The sequence below is a fragment of the Ictidomys tridecemlineatus genome, chromosome 15 (assembly GCF_052094955.1).
Source record: "Ictidomys tridecemlineatus isolate mIctTri1 chromosome 15, mIctTri1.hap1, whole genome shotgun sequence".
NCBI lineage: Eukaryota > Metazoa > Chordata > Mammalia > Rodentia > Sciuridae > Ictidomys > Ictidomys tridecemlineatus.
This window is the reverse complement of record NC_135491.1, coordinates 44,402,005-44,422,034: the sequence shown is the minus strand read 5'-3', so window position 1 is coordinate 44,422,034 and position 20,030 is coordinate 44,402,005. Positions and strand designations below refer to the sequence as shown.

Here is a 20,030-nt window from a genome sequence, read left to right as displayed (position 1 = left end):
ACAACATCTTTGTTGGTATGTGGTGCTGAGGATCGAACCCGAGTCGCACGCATGCCAGGCGAGCACGCTACCGCTTGAGCCACATCCCCAGCCCCGACACAACATCTTTGTTGGTATGTGGTGCTGAGGATCGAACCCGGGCCGCACGCATGCCAGGCGAGCGCGCTACCGCTTGAGCCACATCCCCAGCCCACCCCCTGGGTTTAATCCACAGTACCAAAATAACAACAAAAACAAAATAAGACTAAAATGGGTTAAAAATTTGAATAACAATTCCATGATTTTCTAATGAACAGATGACAAATAATTATATAAAAAGATGTTCAACATCATTGGGGCAATGCAAGTTAAAACCACAATGATATTATAATATTGTATGAAAAACTAAGAAAATATGGGAGGAAAAACTCTTAAGAAAAAAATAAGAACTAGAAAAAAACCCACTACTGCACACTATTAAAATGGCTAGAAGAAAAACAAAATCACTAAGTATGTTCATTGCTGGTGAGGATGTGGAACTCCTACATTGCTGGCAGAAATGCAAACAACATAGCCATTTTTGGAAAACAGTTTGGCAGTTTCTTATCAAGTTAAGCATATGTTTATCTTATGACCCAGTAAATACCACTTCTAGGTACAGTATTTACTCAAGAGAAATGAAAACGTGTCTGCACTGAGACCTCTATATAAATATTTGTTGCTTTATTCATAATAGCTGGAAATTGGAAATAACTCAAATATCATCCACTGGTGAATGGATAGATACGCTGTGTTTTACAACCATGAAATGGAGTACTACTTAGCAATAAAGAAGGAAGAAATATTGATACATCTAATAACATGGAGGAATCTCAAATATGTTTTGCTAAGTTCAGGAAGTCAGACACAGGATACCCCATATTCTGTGATCCTATTTTTTTTTTAAGAGTGAACCATACATCAATTTATTGGCATTGTCAATTTATGAACAAGACAGTTTTTTTTTTCATGAAGTGAGATGATTTTAATTTGCCATAATATGTGCCCACACTTCTTCACCTTGAAAATGTAGCATTTCAAGCTTTAGTCAGGGTTGATTATTCCTTTTTTACTTTCACAATTTTTATGCTGCTGCCAGAAGTCTTCTCGGCATTTGCTTTGAATTCTGCCTTCAGTGCATCCCTCACTGCTTTTGCACAGATCTGAGAGAATCGGATGTAGCTGAGTCCAGCCTGTCGCCAGTACGCCACCATGATGTCGCAAGAGGGGGTGCGTCGGGTCAAATCGCGAAAACCCTATTTTTTTAATATATATTTATTTTTTAGTTTTAGGTGGACACAACATCTTTTTTTTTATTTTATTTTTTTAATGGGGTGCTGAGGATCGAACTCAGTGCCTCACACATGCTAGGCGAGCACGCTACCACTTGAGCCACCTTCCAGCCCCTGTGATCCTGTTTATATGATACTGTGGAAAAGGCAAAACCACAGGGACAAATCAGATTGACAGGCATTGCCAGTGACTTGGGATAAGTGGAGTGGACTGACTGCAGAGAGGCCAAAGAGAACTTTTTGAAGTGATGGAAATGTCTGTCTTGATTCATTATGTTGGTAACAAAACTGTATATATTAGATATTTGTTAAAACTCATTTGAACTATATAGTTAAAAGGAAGGATATTACTATAGGCAAATTACTCTTCAATTTAAAAATTTTGACAACATACCACATAGAATTCTGAGGTTGGGTCACTTCCAGCCCCCTCTCCTTCCTGAGGTTTTCTCTGACCAACTCCTTGTTATACTGCTTTCCAGTGACTCCCTTCCAAATATTGGTTTCTGTTAACCACAGCTTGGAATATTCCTCATTGTGGCTGCTTCAGCCCCTCAGGGGTGGTGATTTACTGAACTCATTAACAAAGTGTGTGTTTGGTATAGCCAGACACTGTCTATAGCTGGATCTGTGAGAGGCCACAAGTGCTGACTGATGGGAGGCAGGCTGGGAGAGTGGCTGAGACCTGGTGGGGCCTCTGTGACTTTCTTGCTCTTCTCTCAAGTCCTTCTTTTCAGCTATTGCTGCTTTCTTCCCCCATAGGTTGGGACAAACATTCCTATGGTTACCATGGCGATGATGGGCATTCCTTCTGCTCCTCGGGAACTGGCCAGCCCTATGGTCCCACATTCACCACAGGAGATGTAATCGGCTGCTGTGTTAATCTCATCAATGGCACGTGCTTCTACACTAAGAATGGCCACAGTCTTGGTAGGTGCTTAAGGGATCTTGGAGGGTCTCCCCTGTGGAGCCCCTTTGATTGGGAGAGACTCAAAGGCAAGCAGTTGAAATTAAAGCAGTGTCTTGGAGCCTCTGCTGAGCTCTGAGGAACTGCAGCCTTTTCCAGCCAGTGGAGCCCTTTAAGGTGAATGGAGTAGTAGCAAGGGCATTCTTTTTGTGAACCTATTCTTTAAGCAGCATTTATTAAGGGTGGGTACAGCTCCGTTTTGGTCATGATCCTGGCCTTTGTGGTACTTGTTGGAGCAGGTTTTAGCACCAAATGAAAAATTTGAGGGGTTGAAGCACATAACTATTCGTGATGGGGGTTTGCATGCCCATGACCTGGCCTGCAGGAAAGCCCAGGGAGCTGGGCAGCCCTTCTGATGGCCAGGGTGCTGGTTGCTCCAGAGCAATAGTGAAGGCTTCATTAGTACAGAAGATAGACAAGTGGGATCTGATGGGGCTAGATCTCCTCTGGGCTGTCCCATGATTAATGGGCAGTAGTGTGGGCAGAGTTACATTCAGAAAATCTTTGGTGAAATCATGAGGGATGAAAGGCCAGGGGAAGAGGCAGGTGGCCTGAGGTAAGGTGTTAGGTGCAGAAAATGGGGATCAAACCTGGTGAAGGCCTGGGATGGCCCAGCAGGGCTTAGTGACAGAAGGAAAGGTGAGAAGGTGGCTAGGATGGTAATGCTGTTAACCATAAGTGTAGCAATCACTGGGAGGATGGGACCTGAAGCTGGATTTGCCTGCCTGGGTTTGCAGGAGTGTCTGATCTGGCCACATGCTAGTTCTCTTAGGATGGTATAGTGAGGAGAGGACTTTCAGTTCCCTATCAGCCAGGCCACCAAGCCCTGCAGGAAAGAGAACTAGACATTTCACTCATCAGAGGCCTGAGGAGTACCCCTAGCTTGAGGAACAATAAAAAGGTGACTGCTACTCCTTACAGCCCCTCTGTGACTTCTTTAGGAGATGACCTGGCCAGCATCTGGAGACCTTAGAGGAAATCAGGTTTTCTGGTGACTGGGCTGGTTGACCAAGAGCTAGCATTCTTTGACAGAGCATGCAGGAAAGCCCAGGGAGCTGGGCAGCCCAGAGCACAGCCACAGCATGGATGCAGAGCTTTCCCAGGTGCACATCTGGGGAAACCCCCCTGAAACTGCAGTTGCTGGTGTTCAACCAGTGAGAAGTTCATAGCTGGGGAAGTGGGGGAGGCAATTGGGCCAGGGGCACGGGGCAAGGTCTCAAGAAGAATCTCCTTGGGCTGAGGATGTGGCCCAAGCGGTAGCGCGCTCGCCTGGCATGCGTGCAGCCCGGGTTCGATCCTCAGCACCACATACAAAGATGTTGTGTCCGCCGAATACTAAAAAATAAATATTAAAATTCTCTCTCTTCTCTCTCTCTCTCACTCTCTCTCACTCTCTCTTTAAAAAAAAAAAAGAAGAATCTCCTTTCCCCACTCCATTTTCTTTTTTTTATTAACTTTTATTCATTTATTCATTCATGTATTCATTTATTTTTATGTTGTGCTGAGAATCGAACCCAGGACCTTGCATGTGTGAGACGAGCGCTCTACCGCTGAGCCATAACCCCTGCCCCCCCACTCCACTTTCTGATTCCAGTTATTCCCTGGCTCTGGGTTCTTCTACTGCCAGAGTCTCAGGAGCCACTGTTGTGAGCTCTCACCTTGTACCTGAGCCCTGCTTCATCTGTTTCTCTGCAGCCAGACCCAGTCCTGCCTCTTTGATTACCTGCCCTTCATATCCTTCCAGCTTGTCCTCATCTTACTCAGAGCATGGCACCTGGAGTGGCACACAAGGTGTGCCCTCTGTAACTGTACATTTAGGGCCTCATCTGTGTGTACCAGGCTCACCAAAGGGCTGAGTTCTTTCTTGACCAGGTGCCTAGATTCTACAGGGAGTTCGTGGTCACAGGCTGTTTTTAAAAACTCATCTTTCTATTGAATGCTTTTTATAGACCCCATGAAAGACCTCACATGTTGTAATTAAATTTAATTTAGAAGTAGAGAGGCTATTTTTCCAGCCTATCAAGATCTTCTATGGTCTTACTTATTGTATCTCAGCTATTTGACATCCTTTTCAGCATTTTGTTAACCTAATTTTTTTTAAACATACGCCATTTTTTTCTTTTGTTTATTTTATTTATTTATAAGTGGTGCTAAGAATCGAACCCAATGCCTCATACATGCTAGGCAAACCGCAAGTCCAGTCCTGTTAAACTAAAGTTTCATAAAAATGTTTGAGTGTGTGTGTGTGTGTGTGTAATTTTTTTTTTTAGTTGTAGATGGACACAATACCTTTATTTTATTTGTTTATTTTTATGTGGTGCCAGGTATCAAACCTAGTGTCTCATGCATGCTAGGCAAGTGCTCTACCACTAAGCCACAACCCTGGCCCCCTTGAGTATGTTTTTTTTTGTTTGTTTGTTTGTTTTGTTTTTTAATGTTTTTCTAGTTGTTGATAGACCTTTATTTTATTTCTTTATATGTGGTGCTGAGAATTGAACCCATTTCCTCACACATGCCAGGCAAGTGAGCTACCGCTGAGCCACAGCCCCAGTCCCTTGAGTATGTTTTAATGAAGATATTTATAAGCTGGGTGCAGTGGCACATGCCTGTAATTCTAGCAACTTGGATGCAGGAGGATCACAAGTTCGAGGCCAGCCCCAGCAACTTAGCAAGACCCTGTCTCAAAATAAAAAATAATAAAAAGGGCTAGGAATATAGCCCAATGGTAAAGCACCCCTGGGTTCAATCTCTAGTACAAGGCTAAGATTTGAGCCCTGAGTGGCAGTTGAGCTTGTCCAGGTATGATACCAGGCATTTACGAATCAGCTACATTAGCTTGAAATATACGTTTTTCTCTCTTATCCACAAGGATATTATTGAAACCTTACTGAAAGATTATTATGATCTGTCCCCAAATTTTCTAGATCATGAAATTGTGAAAAGGCAGTAAAGATAGGGGCTGGGGTTGTGGCTTAATGGTAGAACACCTGCCTAGCACATGTAAGGCACTGAGTGAATCCTCTAATGTCCTTGCCTCCTTTTCACAAGCCATCTTAGCAATAATGTGCTTCAGAATCTAACCCTGCTCCCTTTAGAGAAGTAGAATGAGTTTTCTGCCATCCTACTTCTCTAAAGGGGTCTAAAGCCTCCCTGCTTCTTTCCTCTGTCACAGCACTTGCCCTAGTGCCATCTCCCAATTGACTTGTAATTATCAGTCACAAGCCATCTCAATTGCTGCAGTCAGAAGCACTGTGAGGGCCAAGCTTGCAGCTGTTTCCCCAGTTGTGTTCCAGGGCATGGCACCTGGGAGGCCTCAGCAGGTACTTGGTAAAAAGGATGAATGAGTGAATGGAGGGATGTCCTGTCTACAAGCGGTCAATGTGCTTGCAGAATCATCCTCATATGGCTCTGATCTCTCATAAGATCTTTTCTTCTCAGCCTCAGTGTCCCAAGACCTATGACTTTTTGGCCCAGGCCCCTTATTATCTGCAGGTTTGGTTACTCTCTTGGCATCTGGGATCAGATCTTGCCATCACATTGGCCTTGCACAGATTCACAGGGATCAGCAGGGCTGGGGAAGGGTGCAGTGTTGTCTGGTCTAATGCAATAGAGAGGAATAGCTTCTTTCCTCATTCTTTTGGAATCACCTCAAGGCCTTCCAGGGTGCCACTGTGAGGCAGAGATGGGCAGACCTGGGTAGGTCATCCCTAGCCCAGAAGTGTGGCCATTGCCTCACTCCGTGACCCAGTTGCAGCCAATTTGTACTTAGAACTCGGTGTTTATGAAGCAGCTTTCACAAACTGTCTCGCTGAGGGATTAGTATTATCCCTATTTTTCAGATGGGCTCACAGAGGTTGGGTAACTAGCCAAAGGTCACACTGCAGTTAACTGATGAAGCCTGAAGTCCCACCCCTTCTAGGATCCTATGGATTTCCTCCATAGGCCTAGGAGTAAAGCAGCAGCATGGCCACACTGAGATCCATGGGAGAAGCTCCTGGGCAGAATAGAGGGTATAGAGGGGCTTCCAGATTCTGTGACACTGACCCTGCAAATGGGGCTCAGCAGTAGCCTCAGGTAGGCAGACCATGATGTTTATGACTTTTCCTCACTGAGGAGTAAAATAGCCCAGTAAAAGTTGTAAACCATCTCTCTTCACATTGTTTTTTTTTTTTTTTTTTTTTTTAAATCTGTAAACTTTCCAAGATTGTTGTGGGAGACCTTGTGTCAGACTTCACCTGTGCTGTCTTGCTGGATTTTTTTCTTTTCTGGGTGAGAGTTGGAGGAGCAGATTGAAGATCTCTAAGGAATCAGCAGTTTGAAAATCTCTCAGTAATAAGACATTATCCAAAAAAATGAAGGACTGTGAAATCTTGAGAGGAGCTCTATTGGCTAAGTCTGTGTCATTTCTCAATCTGTCAAATACGTGTAATCTGGTAGAGTTCTGAGGTTCCTCTCCTGGTGGACATGGGTCAAGCCTGTGTGTATATTTGGGGTCCCACTCCCTTCCGTCCTCATATTCAGTTCAGGATTGAGGTCTCTGGAAATTCAGCTCCTTCTCTTGGCAGGAGGGCTTGGATGGTACACAAATCATTATTAACCTGAGCTTTGCCAACTTAGAATTCCTGGGGATGCAGAATGAGTGTAGTCTGGAGACAGGCAGCTGTCACCCTCCCTGTCTTCACTTCTCCATCAGCTTAGAGACAATGTTGGAACATCAGACCTTTTGGCAAGTCTTTTAACCTCTGAGGCTTTTCCTCATCTGTAAAATGGGATAAGAATGCCCATTCCCCAGAATTATATGAGAATTGAATCAGGTAATGAATGGATTGCAAAGGATTTGACATACTCAGTAGGTTTCCATAAATGTGTTGGTTCAAAAGAAGTATCTGACCTAAAAGGCCTTGGGACAGATCACTTGGGTTTAGTTGTTTCTAAGGTGGAACAGCCATGGATAATTACCTAAGGTCCTGACTTTGCTTTTGAATAGACCACCCAGTAAAAGAAAGGTCCAGACCTAAAACTACCAGGCCTTTGTTGCAGAGGTGGAGGCGACCAAGGGGCTGGCCCTGTCTAATGGCCTGATTACTGTTCTTTCCCTTCACAGGCATAGCCTTCACAGACCTCCCGGTAAGTATGACCAGCAGGCTTTCCCCCTTCTGGGCCATTGGGGGCTGTATGCTATGGGGTGTGGTGGTACCTGCAAGTGCAGGGTGTGGAGTCTGGCCCTTTCCCCAACCAGGGATGTGTCCTGTGCTGTCAAGCTTGAGGGTGCCAGTAGGGGATACCTGCTGGCCTTCCTCTCTCCAGGAGCAAGACCTGGTCTTCCTCCACGACTCTTAGCAGGTGACAGAAATTTGTGACATTTATAAAAGCAGCTGTGGGGTGGGTGGGGATGGGGTGATGGTCATGGAAGGAGGGTAGCTCCATGGCTTAGCTTGTCTGGGCCAGCTCCATGTTACTTACAGCCAGCAAACTGGGGTGCAGAGTGTAGGGAATTGTTGCTGATTTTTAGGAAACCAATCCTTGTCCATCCCCATCAAGTATCCCCAAGATCCCCCTCAAGCCAGGGAGATGGACTTTGTGAGTTTTCTCTTCTTAGAAAAGGATGGTGCTTCTTGTAGCCTTTGGGGCTCATCTGTACCTTCCATACCTCAGTCCTTTCCTGTGAGTCACCACAGGCCTTGTCACATGCAGGGCCTCCACCCAGAGTGCTGGAGCCTGGCCTAGCACTATATGCCTTGGCTGGTTCTGGAAGGAAGGTTTGCTGACTCTGCTCCTACTTTGGGATCCGGGGCACCCTAATGTACCCAAGGAAATGCTCTTGTGATCTGAGGGACCTCTGAAACCCAATTGCAGCATTTGCTACATTTGAATCATCCTGTCTACATATCAGAATCCTTCCTCCTATTTATCCAGAGTTCCTAGAGACAGCTTGTGGTCCTAGGCAAAGAGAGCAGACATGCTGGCTGGGGAAGAATTTAGTTAACATAAAACGACCAGATGTGAGTGTGGGCAGCATGTTGCCACATGCTAGAAGGTGGCAGAGCTTTGGGCAGTGGTGGTCAGAAAAAGCTTGCTGGAGGAGGTGAGCTTCGCCTGTAGTGTGGAGGATGGGAGGGAAAAGAAGGAAGCCAGAGGTCTGTGGGTTCAGGATCATAGTGGGCTGAACCCAGTATTCCCAGGAATGACATGTAGCCTAAGGATGGAAGATAAAGAGGGGACTAGGAAGCCCTGGGAAGATAGCATGCAGTGATATGGGGAGGATATGGGTGAGGGTATGAGCAGTGGCATTGGGAGCCACAGGGGGAGGTCATTGTGGGAGAGTGAGGGAAAGCAGGGAGCCTCACACCTCACTGCCATAGGTCTTTTGCTGAGTGAGCCTCTGACAGGAAGGGCAACAAACTTTCTCCTTTACCAGCTCCAAGGGGTGTAACTCACATAATCTTTTGCCATACTCTCCTCCTCCCTCTTCTGTGTCATCTCATCCCTTCCTTCTTCCTCGTGTAACTCTTTTTTTGTGGGCGAGTGATCCTCAGCTCTGAACTTTTTGGAGAGGAGCCATTATCCACCCTACAGCCTAGTTTCATGGGCGCACCTGCAGGGTTGTACAGCCCAGCCTGCCTCACTGTGCCCTGGCTGAGTTCCAGTGACCTCCAATGCAGGGCAAGAGACTCTCCATATTAAGCCTTGCTCGCTTTTCTTTTGCTTTCTTCCCCCAGGCTTTGGGGTTTAGTGCCTGTGGTGGGGAGATGGATGGAATGTGGCTCAGTCCCATGCCTCCCACCTTGTGACTCTCTTCCAGCCTTAGTACTGGCCGGCAGGAGCCATGGAGGTGAAGCGAGGCCCTACTCGCTCATAGGGCCTGACTATCATTCATTCTCCTCCTCAGGCCAACCTCTACCCTACTGTAGGCTTGCAGACACCTGGGGAGATTGTGGATGCCAACTTTGGGCAGCAGCCCTTCCTGTTCGACATCGAGGACTACATGCGGGAATGGCGTGCCAAGGTCCAGGGCACTGTCCATGGCTTCCCCATCAGTGCCCGGCTTGGCGAGTGGCAGGCGGTGCTGCAGAAGTGAGTGCCATCCCTCAAGCCCTGTTCCAATGGGCCCCTGCAGGGCTATAAGCTGTTCCTGGGAATTCCAGAGGGAAATATGCTTCTGGAAAGTACTCCCAGGGATTCAGCTACTGCCCTGATGCCCTCTTTTCAATAGAAAGCTGCAGTCTCTAGAGATGCCCCTATTTACACCTTTGTCCCCTCAGCCAGCTTAGAAGGTTCCTGTGTGTAAGATTACCAACAGGCTGTGTTCCTTCCCCAGGTCATTTTGCAAAGAATGTCCTAGGATTCCCCTGTGGTCTCTTCCTCTCTGCACTTTTTTCTACCATGGAGAGTATCCATCCTGCTGACTGTGGCCTAAAGTCACCTCACAGGGTCATCCAGCTAAATTCCCTGCATCTATGACAGTGGCAGCAGGAAGAGGGTCTCCCGTAGGATCAGTGTAGCTGGCTCCCTGGCTGATGAATTCCAAGACAATCTTGGAAGTCCATGTTGCCAAGTATTGCCATGGGAGGCCAGGTTTAGTTTTGTCTTCCACTGGCCAGCTGCAGGTCTGGGTGAGGTAATGAATATCCCAACTCGGCTAGGAGGTGGGTGTTAGCTTGACTCCCAAGGGTGAGAAAGGGCTGGATTGGGCTTCTGCTTGCCCTGCTCATAGCTCTGCAATGTCCCAGATGCCAGGGACCCTTGGGTAAGATTAGGATACACACTGGGTTCTTGTGTGCAGCTTTCTGTTCTTGAGAGATTGATATTGAGGCAGCACTAAGGAGAACTGAGGCAGGGGCCCATATGGTCAGGAAGAGCAGCACAGCTACCTCTAGTTCCTGGCCTCCAGAGCAGATGAGGAGCACTTCCATAGGGGCCAAGAGAGTGCCACTCCCTGCAGCAGGCTTACCCATGTGCAAGAGGAAAAGTGGAGCTTTCCAGGCCCCATTCTGGAGGGACTGATCCTCTCAGATTTCAGAGCCTGTATTCAGCACATGGGTGTTTTTGTTTACATGTGTGTACCATGTGCTTGTATGTATTCATTTTCTAAGACTTGTATATAATTTGTGTTCTGTGGTTTCACATAGCTTCATTTTATGAATATTGGTAATGGCTAACTTATCTTTGAGACAAATTTGCCACAAGCTCCTTTTCTGACTTCCCCTGGTGGGATGTTAGGTATTTTCTCTCTTTGGTGCTGTTGGCAACCCTTTCATACATAAAGAACTTTTCATATATAAGATTAGTTACTTTCTTGGTATCCTTTTAAGAAGTGACATTTTTGGGTCAAAGGGACTGTAAATTTTGGAGACACCTGATATTCATATTGACTTATCTGAACCATGTGTTGTAAAAAAAAAATTGCCCTGCATTTATAACATAGTTATAATTATTATTCAGAATATAATATCCTTTTATAACATAATTTTGTAATAAGAGGTTGTATTTATTGACTTCTTGCCAAGTATTTTATACATATTATTGTGTTAACCCCTTAAAATAAGAGGTAACATACAAACTTTCATGCCTCCCACAAGACAGCCCTTTGGACATTTGGTTGATAATAATAGTTATATCAGACATGCTCACATACCTAGATATTTACTCCTGTACACATCAGACATAGGGCTCATCCTTCTGCTGTCCATCTGTGCACACACACTCATACACGTGTGCCACTGCTTAGGTAGTTTAAAATTGGGTTAAATGGTTGCTGGGAATTGGGCCTTCCCCAAAGATTGTATTTTTGTTGGTCCTGCTGGTACTTGTCTCTTCCCAGTGAAATCAGCCTGATAACTTGGCACATTGGGTCCCTGAGCTGTGGCATATTATGAAATGATTTTGGCATGTTGGTTAGCTCCCATCGCTCTGGAGCTAGTGCTGCCACAAAACAGGCTCACCAGAGGAGTAGGACACTTATGTGTGGTACAAGCAGTCAGAGGAGCTCCTATGTTGGTGGCAGGTATGTGTGTGCCAGGTGTCCTCAGTGTCTGGGGATCTGGCACACTGCTTGGCAGGCTGCCATTTCAGGAAGTCCTGGGTAAGACCGTCAGCCACCTCTGGGCTTGTTGCAGTTTACCAGTAGGTAGCCTGTAAGCTTAAGGGCAGCATGTCCAGAGAAGTGCAGCCACTCCTCTGATCTTGCATTGATACAAACAGCTCCTCTTCAGCCTGATGGCATGAGCACTGGGGGACATTTTTATTTTATTCCACCCCTTCGGTTCTGTGGAGGTTGTATTATAAGACATGTTTAGGGGAAACCTCACGGGGAGGTATTCTGTCTCATCAGAAGGTTGGTGAGAAATGCAATTCTTTTTTTTTTTTTTTTTGGTACTGGGGATTGAACCCATGGGTGGGTGCTTAACCACTGAGCAACATTCCCAGCCCATTTTTATATTTTAGAGACAGAGTCTCACTGAGTTGCATAGGGCCCTCGCTAAGTTGCTGAGGCTAGCTTTAAACTCAAAATCCTCCTGCCTCAGCCTCCCAAGCTGCTGGATTACACGTGTGCGCCACTGTACCCAGCAGAAATGCAGTTCTTGAGTGTCACTTCAAGCTCTTCCTTTCTTCTAGCATGGTCTCGTCTTACCTGGTGCACCATGGGTATTGTGCCACTGCCACGGCTTTTGCCCGAATGACTGAAACCCCGATTCAGGAAGAACAGGCATCCATAAAGAACAGACAAAGTAAGGTTAATTCTCCTCTCCCCTTCCCTCTCTCACCTGTCCCTAACTCTCTTCTGTAACTCATGCCAACCCTGATTAACCTGTTAGGAGTCTATTCCCCTGCAGTGGAGACCAGCCTGCTACCCCAAGCTAGCCCTAAACCCTGCTCCTGACCGTCCTTCAAGACTACATTGCCCAGCAGCCTTGGAGAGTCTCAGCAGCCTCCCTAATGCATACTCTGAAGGTCTGGCACAGGCCAAGCCTTAACATGGCTAGATCTTCCTCTTCCATGCTTGTTTCCTTCCTCCTGCATCCTGGATTCTACTTGGCCTCCTATTTATGTCTTCCAGAAAGAGTGTTTGCATCTTATCATACCAACACCCTGTCTTTCAGACCATTTACTGAACCTTAGTAGTTCTGTTTGTCTCTAGCCTGATCAGAGAGGGCAAAGCTGATGTTTAGTGGCTGCTTTGGTGGCACCTCTCTTTGTTCTGCAACTCTGGTCCTGCCCTTTGCAGACAACCTAATCCTTCTTTGGTCAAAGGCAACTCTCCCAGTGTTCATTCTGGCCTGTGACGTGTGTGTTTGGGGCCCTTTCATGGAAAGAAGGGGACAGAGAACAAAGACCCCACACAGAAGATAGGAGGAGAGTGAGGGTGAGAGGGTGTGTATAGACACACATGTCTGTGAGTGCCTGCCTGTGTCTCTGTGAGCCTGTCATTTCTGTGTATGTGCATGTGTCTGTGTCTCCCAGAGAAGCTGCACTCAGCCAGACAGATAAAAAGGGATCCCAGACTTGGGATCTATGGATGAGAAAGCCTCAGACCTAGAAGTTGCTCCCAGCAAGATACACCAGGCCCCAGGGCAAGAGAGAGAAAGCAAAAGCAAAATACTGGTGGCCCAGAGAGGTGTCATCATCAGGGGTGCCAGCATGAGGAGGTTGACCTCCTCTCCTAGCAGGGAGCACGCTGTAGCCCGTGAAGACTGTGGAGATGCATCCCTGGCCTGAACCAGTGTACATCTGTTGCCACTCCCCTGTGAAGCCCAGAAAGAGGAGTCTGTCTGAAGAGGAGCCCTTGGGCCACTGGCTTGCCTTGGTGCCCATTATGCTCCTTCAACCAGCCTGCCACCCCAAGCTAGCCCTAAACCCTGCTCCTGCCTTCCCCCTAGGCAAGTCCTTGGCCACCAATGCCCCATAGGAGCAGGCCTCCAAACACCCCTCCTGCCTCTGGGCTGTAAGTTCCATTCTTTTTCCCCCTTATTCTTGAGGATTCCATGTCATTTGGCTGAAACCAGGCTCTGCTGAGGGGCTGGGCAACCAGGTTTTCTCCTTAGCCTCTTCTATGAGCATCTCCAGCCGGCAGAGCACTCTGAGCCAGCCCATCCAACTATCACCTAGCTCCTGCTGAGATTGGCCATGTTTCAGGCTTGTGGATGTGAGGAGAATCTGTGGCCCTTCCTCACTACCATGTTCTTGCTCTCTGCAGAGATCCAGAAGCTGGTGCTGGAGGGCCGGGTGGGTGAGGCCATTGAGACCACCCAACGCTTCTACCCTGGGCTATTGGAACACAACCCCAACCTGCTCTTCATGCTCAAGTAAGTCATGGCCTCCTGTCCCTAAGACCACCCCTCAGCTGATGGCAGGAATCCACAGCCTAGGCCAGACCCAGAGCATCACTGCTGTGATCCCTCTACAGGTGTCGACAGTTTGTGGAGATGGTGAATGGCACCGACAGTGAGGTCCGAAGCTTGAGCTCCCGAAGCCCCAAGTCCCAGGACAGCTACCCTGGCTCCCCAAGCCTCAGCCCCCGACATGGCCCCAGTAGTTCCCACATGCACAACACAGGTCAGCCACTCTCCAGAGGACTCTGGGAAGAGTTTGTGTGGAGAAGAAAGGCCACCCCAATTGCCCTTCCCTGTGCTGGGCTCAGGGCTGGCAGCTGGATTGGGGGGATGGGAAAGGGGATCACTGTGGCAATATCCAGGGTCTTGCTTGGCGGCAATCTGCCCCTCCTCCTCTGACCATCCCTGGCTTCTAGGAGCAGACAGTCCCAGCTGCAGCAATGGCATCGCATCCACCAAGAGCAAACAGAACCACAGTAAATACCCTGCACCCAGCTCCTCCTCCTCCTCCTCGTCCTCCTCGTCCTCCTCCTCCCCGTCCTCCATCAATTACTCCGAGTCCAACTCAACAGACTCCACCAAGTCCCAGCCCCACAGCAGTACCAGTAACCAGGAGACCAGGTGCCTGTCTTGCTTCACTTCCTCTGCTCTGCTTCTGCTTTGTGCTCCCTGGACCACTGCGGTCTGTCCTTTGCTGCCCCCTGCCCTTCACCCCAACCTTCATCACAGGCCTATGCTTTTATTGCTACCTGTTAATCTGCCAAACCAGGCACTGGCTCTGGCTTCTGGCCCTACTCAAGATTTGGCTGCCAGTTCCCCTGGCCCTGACTTTCTCTGGAGGTACTAACCCTCCTGCAAGACTGAAAATGTGGTCCCCTCCCAGGGGATTCTGGGCCTTCAGAAGCCTTAGCATGTAAACTGAAGCTTTTATGGAATCTAGCTTCTACATAGCCAGGTTAGCAGGCAGGGAACTCAGGTTACAAGTGGCTTTCAACAGGTCCTAGGCATACCTTAAGTCCAAACTGAGACCAGAGATGCCCAATGGGGTCCATGAGTCCAGTCATTGAGGATTGGGGACTATGTAATAAAGGTAGGATAGCCAGGAGGAGTGAGTCACAAAAACAACACCAGGACAAGAATGGGAATCAAGTGACAGGCCTATGGGAATAGCTAGATAGTAGTAGGTGCCAAGTTTTGGAGCCTGGGAAGCTTTGGCTATCCTTTCATGTTCCTGACAGCCCTCAGTTTATCTACAGCAACCATGGCTAAAACCTGAATGAAGGCCCAGCCAGGTTGCTGCAACCACATCTCTTGGCCAACACCACCTCAATCCTTCTCCACAGTGATAGTGAAATGGAAATGGAGGCAGAGCATTACCCCAATGGCGTGCTGGAAAGCATGTCCACACGCATCGTCAATGGTGCCTACAAGCATGAGGACCTGCAGACGGATGAGTCCAGTATGGGTAAGGGCTGTGCTATAGCATGACTCAGCCTGATGTTCCCCAAGAGGGCAATGTATGATCCAGATGCTTCTTCCCCTTGGGAAAGGCTGATATGGCCAGACTTTGGCAGCTTGAGAAGCTCCAGCCAGACCAATCATGGATGGGTCTTTGAGGCAGCTTCAAACGTATAGGAAAAATCTAATCCTGCTGCCAAGAACAAGACTCTTGCATTTGGGGCTGGAGAGAGTTGGAGAGTGTGGACGCTCTTATGAGCACCATGCAGGACAGGAAGAGGGAAACCTCTTGAGTCCTACCTGATCCCTGGACTGTGTGCTTAGGTGGACTGAGAGCACCTTCGCTCTGGCTGCTCCACCTGCTCTCCTGGCCCTCCCCTGCCTTTGGCAGAAGCTACAGCTTCCTGGGATTTCTTCCTACCGTTTCTTCTAATGTGTTTTCTGCTGGCTTTTGGGTGCAGATGATGGGCATTCAAGGCGGCAGCTCTGCGGGGGCAACCAGGCTGCCACAGAAAGGATTATCCTGTTTGGCCGGGAGTTGCAAGCACTGAGTGAACAGCTGGGCCGGGAGTACGGCAAGAATTTGGCTCATACAGAGATGTTGCAGGTACAGGACAAGCCAGGCCTTCACACAGAGCAAGCCTCTATGTGGTGCTGGGAATGGGGTGGCTCTGGGAGGATCCAGGAGCAGCAACAATAAGGCAGGTTGGCACTAGGCAAGTCTGCAATACAACATGGGGTGTTTGGGGTATACCCCACACTCTTCAGGCTCTGGGGAAGGTACAACCCTGCCCAACCCTATAGTCCTGGTATGTCAGGTTCTCACTGGGCACCATTCAGGGCCCTGTCCCTTTCTGGAGCTATGGCATCGGGTGTGGTATGTACCACAATCCTAAGAGTGTTGTCCCTTAGGATGCCTTCAGCTTACTCGCTTACTCAGACCCCTGGAGCTGCCCTGTTGGCCAGCAGCTTGATCCCATCCAGAGGGAACCTGTGTGTGCTGCACTCAACAGCGCCATTTTAGGTGAGTGCATCTAATAAAAGCAAAGAATTGACCCAAGAATGCCTGGGTGGCCCCTCCCCCTCTCCCTGGGAAGGGCAACAAGGTCAGCACAGGTTCTATCAGATGACTTACAGGACTCCTGGACTTCCAGTGCTGAACCTAAACCCTAACCTCCCTCTACCCAACTGAACTGGCTGCTAGATCATGATGGGTTCTAGGCCATGACCTTGGGCCCACATAATCATTTCACTGTACTAAATAAGGCTTAAATGCTCAGGGTTTTAGCATGACTATAAGTCCATGGCCTGATAGCAAGAACACTCAAAAAGACACTGAATGCTCTGGTCTTAGAGATTCTGTCAATTCCTTCACCTTTCACTCCCAAGGGAATTTTGGCCTGCAATCAAGCCCTGGACAGGGCAGTGATCAGGCCTTATATCTTCTCCACAGAGTCTCAGAACCTGCCAAAGCAGCCCCCACTGATGCTTGCTCTGGGCCAGGCATCTGAATGTCTACGGCTCATGGCCCGAGCGGGCTTGGGATCTTGCTCCTTTGCCAGAGTTGACGACTACTTGCACTAGCTGACCATGCTGGCTGGCCCTGCTGGCTGGCCCTGCCTGGCCCTCCTTCAGCCTCAGGGCTGGAGCAGCCCTGCCCTCCATAGGCACCTGGTGCAGGGACCTAAAAGCCATGGGCAGAGTCCACTTCTTCTGCCTGGCCTTTCTCTCTCTCCCTTTCCTTCCTCCTTTCCTCCCGGCCTCTGTTCCTTCTTTCCCTTCTTTCTTTCTCCCTCTCTCTATCCCTCTCTCTGCCCCAGTCTCTCTCCTCTTCACGTGCAGCGGCCTATGACACAGTATTTGGCTGATTACTCTCATGTAGCACCTTCTCCTTTAAAGGGGGTTTTGTTTTGAGGAGGGCTTGGGGTTTTTTAATCTTTTTTTCCTCCTGACTGAGCCACCAGTGTTTATCTTGGGAGAGTTTGTGCTGAGCTGGTTTCTGCTAATTTAGTGATGAAGCCTATCCAGGTTGGTGATAGCTGATTATTTTCATAAGTAAAAAAAAAAAAAAATTGAGATTATATATATATATATATATATAAATATATATATTAAAAAAAAAAAGACACAGTATTTATCGTAGCATTAGTGGTCCAGCACCTCTTGGGTGAGGCTGTCCAGACACCATGTGTTTTTATTTGAATCCAACTCATTAAAAAAGAATCATCTCTGTCACCTCAGCCAAGCGATTTGTTTATTTTAGGCTCCCCCTTTGTTGAGCCACAGGCCCAGCTGCCACCCAGGGAAGCTGAATAGGCTTTGAGGAGCTACTTGGTAGGCAGGGTCAGGCTAAGCTGGTTTGCAGCATCCCTAGAGGTGTGGGTCTTTAGGCCCCTGTGACCTGAACTGAGCAGAGAACTGCAGGGCTAGGAGTCCAGAGACATGAACATGAGTTAGCCCAGGGCCACACAGCAAAGCAAGGAAGCAGAGGGTCCTTGGCCGGCACACTGTCTACCACTGTACCCTGCCTCTCACTGCCTGCCTTGCCCCTCTCCCTCTCTCAATGCCCTGCCTTCCCTTTTTGTTAAGATGGCCAAATAATTCATTTACTCTCAATTGGTTGCCTGGAAACTACCTGCCTTCAAGCTGCTGTGCATCACGCTGCCAGGAGGAAGACTCCATTCCCAGGACAGAGGCCCCTGAGGACAGGGGCTGCTTTCTTCCTGCCTGGGTCTTCACCATTACTGCACAGCTCTGATGGGATTGATGTTTTCTGTGGAGAAGCCAGTGCCTCACGGAGGCAGATTCTTTGGCTGCTGGTCCCTGGAGTAGATGGAACCTTTCACCCCCTGGACCAGGCTTCACTGCAGCTGTGCCAGGCCGCTTCCTGTAGCTTGGCCCCAGCCATTCTTAGGAAGAGAATGGGACCCCATGGGCTTTACAAATGTCCCACCAGCTGTTTTCAGATGAATTCTCATAGCTAGTGGAACAAAAAAAGTCTCACTGTCACAGGAAGGGCTGAGATAGCTGCCAGGACTTGGGTGGAGCATCTGAGGAGAGGACTGGCTGCCCAGTAGGAAAGGGAAGAGGCCTATACAAGAGGAGTACTGGAGGGCTAGGAGTTCTATACCTGCTTCAGTGTGAGGGAGAGCCCAAGCAACCTCTGCAAAGATTAGGGTAAGCCATTGCAAAGCTAGAGTTGAAACTTCCAGTACCTGTCTGGGTTTGGGCTGGTGAACTCCTGCTTCATGTTATTGGACATGGGAATGGTTGGAATGGCCAGAGATTTTCCATGCCCATTAGGCCTCATCAGGCCCACAATGGACAAGAAATTGCATTGGACCAGGTACTGGTGAGGGGCCAGGGCTCTGGCCCTGATATCTTTAGGAGTTTTACCTTAAGGGATAATTCTGTAGGCTACTTCTTTTTCTTGGTCCCTGCCATGGCTCCATCTGCCAGTCCACAAACAAGACCTATCATGAGGTATTGTCCTGTTTGTAAAGGAAATTAATTCTGTGCAAGGCTAGGGATACTAAGCTCCAATGTCAGAGATTAGAAACATCAGACTGTTAAAGTGATCAACCTAGCTGGATTGGGAATTAAAACCAGAGGCTTTTGCAGCTGCAGTGGAGTTCAGAGATCATCTCTACCAGTCCTTTTCTATTTCAGATAAGAAAACAGGCCAAGGAGATTGACTTGGCCAAAGTCACACAGCAAATTAGTGGCAGAGCCAGGACTAACCTTATTCCTATGGGTTGGACAGTACCATTTAGTCCTGAAGCTGAATGGTGGATGAGCCCCATGAAGGGTCAGGGTGGCATGGCTTCCAGCAGTGGCTGAGCAGAAGGTACCTTCAGGGGTGTGTCAGGGATGGGGATGAGTGCCTGGACTTCGGTTGTGGAGCGGCTGAGAGAGGGCCCAGGAGGGCTCAGGATACCTGTGCGCTACATATGGGGATGGGTGTCTGCCGGGCTCCCGCTCAGTACCTATGGCCACCTCCCCATTTTCTGTGCCTTATCTCACTGTTTCAGCTGAGTCCAAGTTGTTTACTGTTTCTCTCCAGAGGGGCTCTCTGTCCCAGTTGGACAGCTCACCTTTGGGACAAGCCTTTGCCCCATAAGCTGTGGAGAGGGCCAAAACCAAGCTGCTTAAATAGGCTGTCTTGCTGATAGTCCAAGCTCACCTGCAGCTGGAGGAGCCCCTTATGCGAATTCAGCCCTGCCAGCCTGCTTCCAGGAGCCTCAAGTGGGGAAGATACCTGGGAACAGTCCTGGTAAAGGTCTGGGACTAACTTATGGGGCAGACAGAAGACCTGGCTCTGTTGGGTTGTCCAGCCCTGGGGGAGCAGCCTTCCCCAGTCACCTTCCCCTCGTGGCACCAGATAATTGCTCCTTTTAGAGCAGAAAACTGGCAGGCCACTCAAAGCCAGAACCCCCTATTCCCATCCATGTGGATCTGTGGCTGGGTGCAGGCCATCAGAACAGGGACACCACAAAACAAAGAAGTGGGGACTACCTGGCCACTCAGCGCCTTCCCAGCCCTTAAGCAAGCACAAAGAAGATGAGGCAGAGGACTGTCGGAGCTAAAAGTTCCATTGGTTGCTCACAACTCAGGTATGCATGCCATGTGGCAGCTGGAAAGCAGAGCCCTACTTGACCGCCAGTCCTGGGCACCTGGACCTGCGGCCAGATGGTGGCTTCTGGCTGCCCAAGTGCCCACCTCTTCGCATAGGGTTTTCCTACATTAGTAACTACAGCTGAAACAGACATACTCCACATTGTGCACACTGGTTCTGCCTTTGTCCTCGCAAGTTGATATTTGGCATTAGCATGAAACTTGTGGGCATGGGAGGGTTGGGAGAATTCTAACACAAAACATCCTATTAAAATTGTACTTGAGAGATGAAAAAAACTCTTGTTGTATTTTGACAGAATTATTTTTATTAAAATACACATCCATGAGCAA

General features: G+C 48.4%; 2 protein-coding genes across 4 annotated transcripts in view; one reads left to right on the top strand and one right to left on the bottom strand.

The window, feature by feature from the left end:
• The window catches only part of Ranbp10 (RAN binding protein 10), a 64,865-nt gene extending 44,835 nt beyond the window's left edge, over positions 1–20,030 (top strand). The window contains exons 4-14 of one of the 3 annotated variants that reach the window (XM_005318331.5): positions 2,073–2,240; positions 7,382–7,404; positions 9,167–9,351; positions 11,893–12,005; positions 13,472–13,580; positions 13,682–13,830; positions 14,024–14,228; positions 14,951–15,072; positions 15,527–15,672; positions 15,978–16,089; positions 16,519–20,030. In XM_005318331.5, coding sequence (XP_005318388.1) covers positions 2,073–2,240; positions 7,382–7,404; positions 9,167–9,351; positions 11,893–12,005; positions 13,472–13,580; positions 13,682–13,830; positions 14,024–14,228; positions 14,951–15,072; positions 15,527–15,672; positions 15,978–16,089; positions 16,519–16,649 — 1,463 coding nt within the window. In that variant the 3' untranslated portion in view covers positions 16,650–20,030. Of the gene's footprint in view, positions 1–2,072; positions 2,241–7,381; positions 7,405–7,559; positions 7,621–9,166; positions 9,352–11,892; positions 12,006–13,471; positions 13,581–13,681; positions 13,831–14,023; positions 14,229–14,950; positions 15,073–15,526; positions 15,673–15,977; positions 16,090–16,518 lie in introns of those variants that run through there. The other 2 variants (XM_040280015.2, XM_021721669.3) reach the window with 2 other exon arrangements.
• LOC101961097 (ATP synthase F(1) complex subunit epsilon, mitochondrial) lies at positions 914–1,292 on the bottom strand. Its single transcript, XM_005318330.4, has one exon. It carries the CDS (start codon positions 1,230–1,232, stop codon positions 1,077–1,079), a length of 156 nt encoding a protein of 51 aa, XP_005318387.1. The 5' UTR covers positions 1,233–1,292; the 3' UTR covers positions 914–1,076.